General features: G+C 33.7%; 1 protein-coding gene, 1 long non-coding RNA gene and 2 pseudogenes across 4 annotated transcripts; 3 read left to right on the top strand and 1 right to left on the bottom strand.

Annotated features, from left to right (window-relative positions):
- Positions 1 to 899: 899 nt before the first annotated feature.
- Positions 900 to 1,132, top strand: AT5G05175. Its single transcript, NR_142815.1, has one exon. It is a non-coding gene; the product is annotated as an other RNA (long non-coding RNA).
- A 1,934-nt stretch (positions 1,133 to 3,066) lies between these two features.
- AT5G35120 (MADS-box family protein) lies at positions 3,067 to 3,390 on the top strand (the record flags this gene model as incomplete). The annotated part of the gene is made up of 1 exon (NM_122903.1): positions 3,067 to 3,390. The coding sequence occupies one exon, from the start codon at positions 3,067 to 3,069 to the stop codon at positions 3,388 to 3,390; it is 324 nt and encodes a 107-aa protein (NP_198362.1).
- Positions 3,391 to 4,799: 1,409 nt separating this feature from the next.
- Positions 4,800 to 5,505, top strand: AT5G35118 (annotated as a pseudogene; the record flags this gene model as incomplete). The annotated part of the gene is made up of 1 exon: positions 4,800 to 5,505.
- Positions 5,506 to 8,306: 2,801 nt separating this feature from the next.
- AT5G35116 lies at positions 8,307 to 10,406 on the bottom strand (annotated as a pseudogene; the record flags this gene model as incomplete). The annotated part of the gene is made up of 1 exon: positions 8,307 to 10,406.
- Between the last annotated feature and the right edge of the window lie 1,254 nt (positions 10,407 to 11,660).

Genomic DNA, 11,660 nt, shown 5'->3' with positions numbered 1-11,660 from the left:
AGATGATATCCAAGTTCTTAAGGTTTCCATCTTTTACCCCATTGTTCTTGGTAAAGAAAAAACGAAGCATCATACTTTAATAGTGGAGATTGTTGACAATAAATAAAGATTTATTCAATTTTATCAACGTTAAAATTAACTATGTAACCAACATCAAAATTATTGGTATAAGAATATATTTGTTATCTGCCATATGTAAACTTCTTGCAAATGTTCCTTAGTTGTAGCTAGCGTTTGCGTTAGTGTCTTCAATACCCAAAGATGATATCCAAGTTCTTAAGGTTTCCATCTTTTACCCCATTGTTCTAGGTAAAGAAAAAACGAAGCATCATACTTTAATAGTGGAGATTGTTGACAATAAATAAAGATTTATTCAATTTTATCAACGTTAAAATTAACTATGTAACCAACATCAAAATTATTGGTATAAGAATATATTTGTTATCTGCCATATGTAAACTTCTTGCAAATGTTCCTTAGTTGTAGCTAGCGTTTGCGTTAGTGTCTTCAATACCCAAAGATGATATTCAAGTTTTTAAGGTTTCCATCTTTTACCCCATTGTTCTTGGTAAAGAAAAAATGAAGCATCATACTTTAGTAGTGGAGATTGTTGACAAGAAATAAAAGTTTATTCAATTTTATCAACGTTAAAATTAACTATGTAACCAACATCAAAATTATTGCTATGTACAATTAATCACAATATATCTGAACCACAAAGCGAGTATCATCAAAAGAGAGACTAAATCTCAAAATCGACTATAATCTAAAGAATAGGTGAACATACAATGATCAGAGGATTTGAAGATGATGATACAGATAAGATTTCTTGAGATTGTGACAATATGAGCCTGGATTCGGCGGAATCGATTTGAAAAAATGTACGGTCCAACACACCTCATCTCTCATTTGAATGGCTCTGTGTTTCCCCTTAATCGATAGAAAAAAACCAGCTACTCGGCTTCCAAACCACGTCTGCTAAACTGGATTGATTTCCCAAACCCCAAAAATCACTAGGAGTATCACATAAATCAGATCAGATCAGATCAAAATTCTCGAAGTAAAAATCTGCATCTTGCTTTTCATTTTGCAGGGTGGCCTTTGTCTTTCGTGGATTTGTGGATTTGGTCTTCGTTGTATGGTCGACCCAAATGGTTATGTTTGGCTTTGACCTTTTGTTATTTTTTCGGGCAAACAAGTCTTGGCCTTTATAATAGTGTTTACTTCTTTGTTTATCAATAGTTCTTTTAGTATAAATAAAAATCTATTAGTAATATGTTTCACGTATTAAGAAATTGTTTTAGTTGATTAATAGGAATTTTTAAACAAAAATATATAAGACAAACATCGAAAAGCCAAAACATGTACATATTTTGATAATTTAATCTGCAATAATTTCTAAAATATAATGATATATAATATTATTAATATGTTTTACACCATAATTTATATCAAAATTTTTGTCTTACTTATTAAAACAAAATTTTAGATTAAAAACACTTACGTAAAAAGGAAAAATAGTCCTTTTGCATCAATATCATCAATGTATAGTTATTTATGTGATTACTAAAATCGGAAAATTATATTAAATAATCAATAAAAAACAAACTCCCGCGTAGCGTAGTTCTTCCAACTGCACTTGTTTGCAATAGAGATATCACTGGAGACCTTCGATGTTCTCCATGTAGTTTTTGGTCCACAGAGTGTTGATGGCAGATCTATCCAAGTGAGTTGGTTTGGAAGTCTCAATTGAGAATTCATTTGTTGGTAAGTGGAAACAATTATGTTTCCAGCAATTTCCTCCAATCATGGAGATCTTTCATTCATGGTTTTTCTTTCGATGCATTGGCTTCACTTAAGATGAATCTGTTATAAAGTTTGTTTCCGGTGGTCTAATTCACCGACGTTATCTGGGAAAGTCATTTGGGTACTTGATTAAGTAATCAATAAACATATCGTTTCGATTGAAGGAATTGGTCAGATGGTGATGCACTCGCTGTCCTCCGATCAGACTATTCATGTTATGTGTGAAAAAAAACCATGATCACTAACCCGCCACGATGGCAAGGATGCTACAAGAAAACATGATTCAAAACCATTTCAAGCAACATTTGAGTGTGTTTGTTTGATTAGAGTTATACAAAAAAATATTTGAGAGTTTCATCTATAAAATGTTAGCATTTTACGAGTATATCACGAGATGACTTAACATATTTTATATGTTGCATGTAAGGCTTCCGTTTGGAAATCAGGGTTACTTCTACCTATTCATCGAAATTATGACCTATTTCCTTTATTTGGTTCAATTGTTGTATTTGAATGGTGTCATTTATCTAGTAACATTTCTATAATATGATATAATTGATTTGCTGTTAGGAAAAAAAAAACTAAAACCAAATTAATCAGGCTTCTATGCCAATTTATCAAATATCTAAACCAAAAAAATCGTTGAACCAAAACAAAGAGTCTCGATGATTACGTCGTGTTGAATTTTATAACATATATTATATCTTTACATTATCTAAATTTTGTCTTTTGTCCAACTTTTTGTTTTAAAATCCTTCTTTCTTTCCTACTACCTAACTTTTTCTTGTTATTCATTTAATTAAGGATATCTATTTTACTGTTTTTTCTTAATTATATTAATATAAAAATAATAACAATAAATATATGCACTCTATAAATATAATAAATTAACTTTAATGTGTTTTTTACTTCTTAAGGTAACCTCCTAATTAAAAATATAACTCATATTTTGTCTTATTTGCCTCAAGTCTTCATGTGCTTTTATTACCTCGATTTTCGGTCTTTGTATCCTCTAAAGGTATAATATATAGATTAGATTACAAGTATCTTTAAAATCAAAAGGATATCGTTTTATACTCAATCAAATGCGTACACGTCGGAGTGGAATTGATACTCTATCCGAAATTCAACATAATCTAAAGAAATGAGTCCAACAAAGAAATTAGAACCCTAATGGGTTATAGCACCTTTCTTTACTATATAAATAATTTATATGCCAATAAAACAAACATCCATCACAAAGACCAGACCCACAAAAAGATGGATCAAGAGGCTTTTTTGCGTGAGAAGATTGAAAAAGCACAAGCGCAATTGCAAAAGTTGCGTGATGAAAATCGAGTTATGAAGGCTCGAAAAATTATGTGGGGTTGTATCGAAGGAAATATTAATGTGTGTCAACTCGGTGAAAAGGATCTCAAAGATTTGAGTTCTGTTATTGATGACTATCTCAATAGCCTTAAAAGCAGGGTTGAGTACCTTAAGAAGAATGGTGAGTCTTCTTCTTCTTTACCTCCTCGTGTTGTCCCATATCTTAACGTTGAAGAGGATGCGGACGTTCCTTCAATGGATGGTAGCCACCACTAGTCTGAAACTAATCGTTTCGCTACCACCGCTGATGCTTGTGCGCCTAACATCACCAATAATCCTTAGTCCTATGGGGATTTTTTATCCGATTGAAGAATTTAATAATTTGTATTTCTGTTTATTATCATTTTAAAAGTTCAAATTTTGAAGTGATGTTTTATTTTTATTTTTTTTTATTTTGGTAATAATTAAAGGGTTTTCCTTTAAATCGTGTTATGTTATTTCTGATTACAAGGTAATGAATATGCGTGACAAAAAATTAGTTACTCAGAGAAAATATAATCATATCAAAAATAATCAATAGTTTGTAATAGTTTTTGTCTTTTAAAATACGAAAAATAAATCAATAGTACCAGACAATTTATGCCATGTAAGAAAACTTAGATTTAAGAAAACTCAAAATGTTATTCTTTTGATTATTGATTATCTCTTAACGATTACATGAGACTGAAAAACATTAATACAAAACAAAATTCTAGTTTTTTATAATATACCATAACATATAGTCTATTAGTTTGTATTAGTGTTATCAATGTATCACCATACGAGTTCATTCCCACCTTTTTACATTAAAAATACTCTTTAATAAATGGTTTACCTATCTGGCAATTGACTCGGTGTTCCGATGTTTAAAACTTTTAATCACTATGAACTGCAGTTTGAAGAAATTTCACCGTAAGAGTTGAAAGAAGTTGTAATAGGAAACGATGTGTTAACATAATCTTTTTATCAAACGAAAATTATTAGTTTAATTAAAAGAAATAAATATAAGGGGCTTTACAAAAATATCTTTTTTTATTACCCTTTTACAATAATACACTTTTCTATTGGCTATTTTTAAAAATACTTTTTTTTGAAAAAAAACGACAAAATTACCCGCATCTAATGAAAACATGTAATAAGAAACTGAAGTTTTCCCGCCAAAAATTTTTTTTCGTCAAAACGTTTTTCCCGCCAAAAACAAATATCCCGCCAAAATTTTTTCCTTGTAACAAACTTTTTTCCCGCAAAAAAAATGCATTTAAAAAATCTTATAACTTTTTTAAGGACCTTTTAAAAACACTTAAAATCCTTGTAAAGCTTTTTAAAAGCTTTGTAAAGTTGTTAAAACGCTTGAAACTCATTTTAAAACCTCTTAAAATAGTTATAAAGTCTTTTAATACATATATAAATACTTTAAAACCCGTTTTAAAACTTTTGTAAGTATTTTAAAATCCTTGTAAATCATTTTAAAACCTTTTACAATGGTTTAAAAATATTTCAAATGGTTTTTAAAATCCTTTTAAAACTCTTATAAAATCTTAGAAAACTTTAGTAAATCATTTTTTAACTCTTAAAACCAAATTTGTAAATATTTTAAAATACGTGTAAGTCTTTTTGAACCATTTTAAAAATCTTGGAATACGGAGGTGTCTACTCCAGTTGCCTTACAAAGACTGAAGGAAACAATTAAGAAGTGGAATAGAGAGGTGTTTGGAGATGTCCAATTGCGGAAAGCTAAGGTAGCCAATGATATAAAAAGGGTACAAGATTTGCTTGCTTTGAACCAAACGGATGCCCTGCTTGAAGAAGAAGAGAGGCTGGGAAAAGAATTTGATGTTATCTTGGAGCAAGAGGAAGTCCTTTGGTACCAAAAATCAAGAGAAAAATGGATAGCTTTGGGGGAGAGGAACACGAAGTATTTTTTATACAAGTACGGTTATTCGAAGGAAAAATAAACTTATTGAAAGTTTAAAGAATGACGATGATACATGGGTTACGTATCCTAACGAGTTGGAGAGCTTGGCGGTTGTTTATTACACAAATCTCTACTCTTTGGATAATGTTTACCAGTCCTCCGACAGGTTGCCTCATGCTGGGTTTGAGAAAGTGACACGGGAGGAGGTGTTGAATCTCAAGGAACCTTTCTCAGCAAGTGAGGTGGAAATTTCGATTAGAAGCATGGGACAATACAAAGCCCCAGGGCCCGATGGATATCAGCCGGTTTTCTATCAAAATTGTTGGGATACGGTGGGGAGTTCGGTTATCCGTTTTGTGCTAAACTTCTTCGAGTCGAGTATTCTACCTCCTGAAACGAATGATGCTTTGCTTGTTCTAATTGGAAAAATTGCCAAACTTTCTCTAGGTTATGAACCCACGATACGCGTGGATATTTTTAAAACTCTTAGTATTTTTTTTGTATGACTAAAACTTTTTATTGAAAATTTTGAAAGATATGTTTTCACCTGTCTACTTGTTGTTAATATTATAAACTCCTTAATTTTTAAAATTACTATGACAAATTGTTACAATTTAAGTATATAACTAAAACTAACTTTAATACAACTTTTAGGTTTTACAACATTTATCAAAAGAACATTATTTTGGTTCATAAATCACTCTTTGGCTTTCGATATTTAGGATAACGACGTTTTTTACATATGAAATAAATTGTTGTATGGGGAAAAACTTCGACGACTTTCTCATTTTGGTACCCGCAAATTTACTATTAATTTTCGTTTATCTTCGCTGCATTACTTAGTATAGCTCTTCTAAAAATAAGATACTATACAGAAGTATATTCATAAGCTTATCTACACTTTCTTTTAACAACTCATATTTTTCTCACATTCTTTTCAATATGAATTTCTGTCTTCACAATTTTTTACGAAGAGCTATCACTCTCCCTATCTTTTTGCAAGCACTCGTTTTCTTTGATCCATCCTTTCTTACGGTGTCTCCATCCTCTTATGATTTTGTTTAAGCAATATATGCCATACCTTCTAAACTTTTCAAATGTTCCATATTTCTTCTTCAAAAATTCCTTCCTTTTCTTGTAAATATAAGCATTTTTCAAGGTCGTCAAGATGTACTCTGTTTTGTTTTTCTGTTATTCTAAGAAAATGTTTTAGCTTCTATCACTTCTCTCTTTTGATGCAGTTTAGATCCTCTACACCTTCACGCTTCCCAAACTGAAAGACCTCAACTTATATCTTCGAGAACTTGATTCAAATAGATAGGATTAAAAACACCACCATCAAACCACGTCCTTGTTACGTTTCTTTAACGCTTAAAGACCAAATACACCTTAATCCCTCTTCACTTCACCTTCTTGTGAACAAATCTTTTACATACTTCTTTCCTACAATGTGTCTTTCCATCTTCTTATGATTTTGTCTAAGCTATAGATTTCCTACCTTCCAAAATTTTCACATGTTTTAGACCTATTCTTTGAAAATCCCTTTCTTTCCTTGTTAGTAACAACATTTTTCAAACTCGTCGATAGGTAGCTGAGTCAAGTCTATAAACTCTTCGTTTAAATTTTTAATAATAATTTTTTTGTTTTGCTCTGTTTTGTTTTCTATTATTCTAAGAAAATGTTATAGCTTCTACATTGGTTCTTAACTCTATCACTTTTCTTCTTTGATGTTGTAATTTAGATTCTCTTCACCTTCATGCTTTCCAGACTGAAAAATCTCAACTTATATATTCTGGAACTTGATTCAAATTGATACGATTAGGAACACCACCATCAGAACCATGTCCTTCCAAACTTTAACACTTCACGGACAAAAAATACTTTAATCCCTCTTCACTTAACCTTCTTCTGAAAAAATCTTTCACATACTTCTTTCCTACTTGGTCTCTTTCCTTCTCTTATAATTTTGTCTAAACAGTACAAGTCCTACCTTCCAAACTTTTCACATGCTGCATATATCTTTTTTGAAAATCTCTTTCTTTCCTTATTAGTAAAAGGGAAAAATGTCAAAAAAATCACGAACTTTCAAATTTGGGACGATTTAATCTTGAACTTCACAGAAGACAAATAAGTCGTAAAGTATTTGTTGACTTTCTAAATAAATGACAAAGGTTTTGTTGACTTGCCATTTGAGTCATATTGTTAAATAGGGTAACATAATTTTTTTTACGGATATAATGTGACGTTTATCTATTCTGTTAGAACTAACAACGTCGTTTATTGTAGAGACAAAACAACGTCGTTTTGTCTGTTGAAACAAATTTAAACCTTAATCCCCAAATCGATTTCATTACCTCAAAATCGATTTCAGAAGTCATTCAAATTGAGCTGGTTGAGATGGTGCAGATGGAGCTCCCTGCGAAATTTGAGATGGTTCACCTTGTGATCCGTGCCATGGTTGTCCATTCCCAAACAAGATAGTCCTCGAATCCTGTTTTGAGATAATGAAATCGATTTGGAAATTTAGGGTTTAAATTTGTTTCGACAGACAAAATAACGTCGTTTTGTCTCTGTAATAAGTGATGTCGTTTAGTTCAAACATAATTTGCGAGGGAAAAATTCCTAGGGACTCCCTCGCAAAACACCAATTGCAAGGAATTTGCGACACAGAAGAATTCCTCGCAAATCACGTCTCGCAAAAAGGAAAACATTGCAATTCCCTCGCAAAACTTGCGAAGAATAATTCGCCTCGCAAATTACACACATATTGCGAGGCAACAATTTTGTCCTAAATTACTTGGAAAATGAAAGCCTCGCAATTCTCTAGCATACTTTGTGATGGATTTACTACGTTGTTTTCATCGCAATCGGTAAACAGTACCAGTTTTCACAAAGTCAACATTTTTTTGTCCTCGCAGAGCCTTAGCACTTCTACGAGGGAATTGCGATTCTGTGTTCTTTTTCTTGTAAATCCATCACAGAGTTTGCTAGGACTTTGCTCTTCGTTTGCATGTTTGTTTATCGTTGTTTAACTGTGTAATTAGGGCTTAATTAATCTCGAGTTAGCTAATTAATCTGATATTTAAACTCTCATTATGTTTTCTAAAACAATCTTAAAACCCAAATTTGAAACCAAATTTTACATAGCAATACCGTTACAAATCACAATCATTGAAATTGTTTTTATTCGTGATGGATAGTCATAAAACATAATCCAAAAAACATGGAAAACATTAACTTAGAAGTTAGAATGTTGCTGATGGAGAGGATCAAGTACCGGCTTCTGTTCTAGCGCCAGCGCCCACAGCAGCAATTGGTGTCTCGTTGCCCACCTCAGGTTAGCTACCTCAGGTCTCAGATTAGCCACCTCAGGTCTTGGATTGGCGCTAGTAGGTTTAGTCCTTGTAGAGGATGCGCCTCGAAAGATTGCAGCAAACACTGGATCCTTGTCGGCAAGGTAGTCAAAGTAGACACCGAAGCTATTGATCTTCTCAGCCTGATTTGCAATACAAGCTTCAGCGACAGCCAACTTCTCAGAGAGTAAAACTGGATCATCACGAGGAAGGGGTAGACAAGTATGGGCTGAGGATGCTTCAAGATGCAGAGAACCAACCACATAAATCCTTCCCTTCTTCCTCGGAGCAACCTGCAAATCAGAAAAACCAATTCAGACAAAATGACACAACTCAAAAGACAAAGCAATTCAAACCTATCAGACCAAAAACAGAGTCATATGTAAGTGGTAGAACATATAAAGACTTAGGAATTCAGACAAAATGACACAACTCAAAAGACAAAGCAATTCAGACAAAAACAGAATCATATGTAAGTGGTAGAACATATAAAGACAAAGGAATTCAGACAAAATGACACAACTCAAAAGACAAAGCAATATCGCCTAATATCACGAGAATCTCATACCAAAAACACAACAGCCAAATACAAAGCAATTCAAACACCATACACAAAACGCAAATACAAAGCAGTTAAGACAATAAATTCAATTAATCCAACAAAAACTATAATGAATTAAAAGACAAAGCTTACATGGGTATAAATCATGTTCATGGCTTGAACAGACAATCCACCTGAAGCAATGCTCTCTGAACTCTCCCCAGAACACAGCTGAGTCTCTTCCTCTGCTATCCTGGATGACACTTCCTTGTAGATCTCTTGGGACTTTCCATCAATGAAAGTCCTATCAGCTTTTCTGTGTGTCTCATCTAAGAGCACAAGGAAATCAGGAGTCGTTTCTTCGGTCTTCTCACACTAAACCACATGAAAATATAAGGTCAGTTGTCATTATAACATTGCAGATTAAGAAATGGTATGAGACTTGAGACTTAACTTACATTTTTTTGCGCCCGAGCTTTGTAAGAGGTATGGCCAGAACGGTGTTTAGATATACCGAGGCCCTGTGGATCATGATATCATGCTTGCCTACTTTTGATACTCTTTAACTCTGACTTCGGATCTTTCCAATACCTAACAAGACCAGCCCACTCCTCAGGATCAAGCCACCGCGCCATTGCCTCATCTCCTTTCAGCTTCCACTTTCCCTACCAGCGAGAGATTTGATCGCACATCCTATCCTTCAGCTTTGCTTCAAACTCTATCCTAACTCTCTTGTTTATTGCACGGTCCCAGTTGTATACTTGCTACAAAATAGAGAGATGATATATCAAAAAGTGCAATCAAGTCAATAAATTAACACAAGAAAACATAGTCACATAATCTTGACACAACAGCCAAATACAAAGCAGATAAGTTTCTAAATTAACACAAGAAAACAAGACACCAATTCCACTTACCGCAAAAGTTTCAAACCAACAAGTGATCACTGGTTGCGGTGTCATTGTCCAATAAGCATGTGGATCTTTAAAATCTCTCTCAAATATGCTGCAGACAGTGCCAACAACAGAAGAGTCTTCGTTAAACCTAAAAAAAAAAAATCAATTGGTCTAATTAGTATAATCATCTAAAACCAAAACATTTTACCAGATCGTTATGCTAAACCAAACAAAACATCTACACAACTAACCCTAAAACCAGAATAGAAACCAAAACATTTTACCTGATTGTTATGCTAAACCAAACAAAACATCTACACAACTAACCCTAAAACCATAATAGAAACCTAATTAGTGTTAGAATGAAAGACATCAACTTACCAGAGAGTTCCCGGAGGACGATTAGGGTCTAGTCTCGTTAGAGATGCATGACCGGGACTATCAAGAAACTCATCAAGTGTCAGGTTGTTGAAACGCCTAGATATAGGATTAGCATGATTATCAGAAGCTTTGAGGCGGTTGATTTTGCTGTGTAGAAGAAGTCCCATGTGCTTCAGAGTTTTGATTGGTTGGAGTCAGAGGAGAGGAGGGAAGGCTTCTACCATGAACCGCCGAGTTGTTCCCTTCACTGAGAGGCGAAGGAACACGTTGTTGCTGCTGCTGCAGCCGGAATCTTAAGTAATCGTTCCCAGAAAATGACATCCTCCAAAAAAAAAATCGATCAGAGAAATTGTAACGCCCGTGAACCGGAAAATCGGTTAGGGATTATATTTAAATCGTCTGGTTTAATCGGTTGGGTTAATTGGAAACCCTAGAGTGTTCCTTTAAAAGAAGGAAACTCAAAATTAGGGCTTTATTTAGCCACTTTTCGTTTTGTAAAGGAGAAAAAGAGAGAGAAGGAGAAGAACCAGAATCGTTAGGGTTTGGGAGGAAACGGTTTCGACATATCAAATCGTTGTCGAAAGTAACGAAATTTGGTAGTTTATCTCCAAGTCTTTTATCGTCATTCTCCAATTTACAGAATTGGATTTAAATTAAAATTGGTTGAGTTATTCGCAGTTTCGTGAGACACGTTTTCTCAGACGCGAATTAGGACCAGCGGGGATTGTAACTGAGATCGTGGTTTCGTCTAGTTTCCGATCGGCACGCGATTTTGTGGGACGCTTTGTGATGTCTAAAGCTAGTGTTTCACCGGACAGATTTGATAATTAACGGTTGGTTTGTATATTAGGGTTTCGTCTTTGAGACTGTTTGTTTCTGTTTTTCATGTCCTGTTTTCTTCAAGGTTGCTTTTGGTTGTGACTTATTGTAGGACGTTTCTGGACTGTTTCAGATGCAAGGAGAGTCTCTTCTGGGTTTAATTGTTGTTAGAACCAATTTGTTAAGGTGAGTGCGTGACCATGAGCTTATCTGAGCGATTGGGTTGTATGATTTGTTTTGTGTGATGATATGTCGGTGTGGTGAATGTGTTTTTGGGTGACTTATTCAATGACTGGTTTGTTTATGTTGTATTTGTGATTATACCCTTTTAATTGCTTGTGTGTATACCTCGTAGATGGGAGGATCGCCTCACTAAGTATTTGTGATAATACTTACGCATCTCTTTCTTTTTGCTGCAGGTAAAGATAAAGTGTGATCGTGGAATCATATCAAGGAAGAGAAGATGATCTAGGAACTCGTTTAATTTCTTTTTGTGTTTTGGTTATTGGAACCCGGTTAGGGTTGTGTTAGGATTGTTAGTCATACTTGGTTTTTGTTGGTTGAATTATTTATTTGTTCATTAAATAGTAATTTTAACTTGC

This window comes from Arabidopsis thaliana, chromosome 5 (assembly GCF_000001735.4).
Source record: "Arabidopsis thaliana chromosome 5, partial sequence".
NCBI classification, from domain to species: domain Eukaryota; kingdom Viridiplantae; phylum Streptophyta; class Magnoliopsida; order Brassicales; family Brassicaceae; genus Arabidopsis; species Arabidopsis thaliana.
This window is presented reverse-complemented; position numbering and strand designations above follow the sequence as displayed.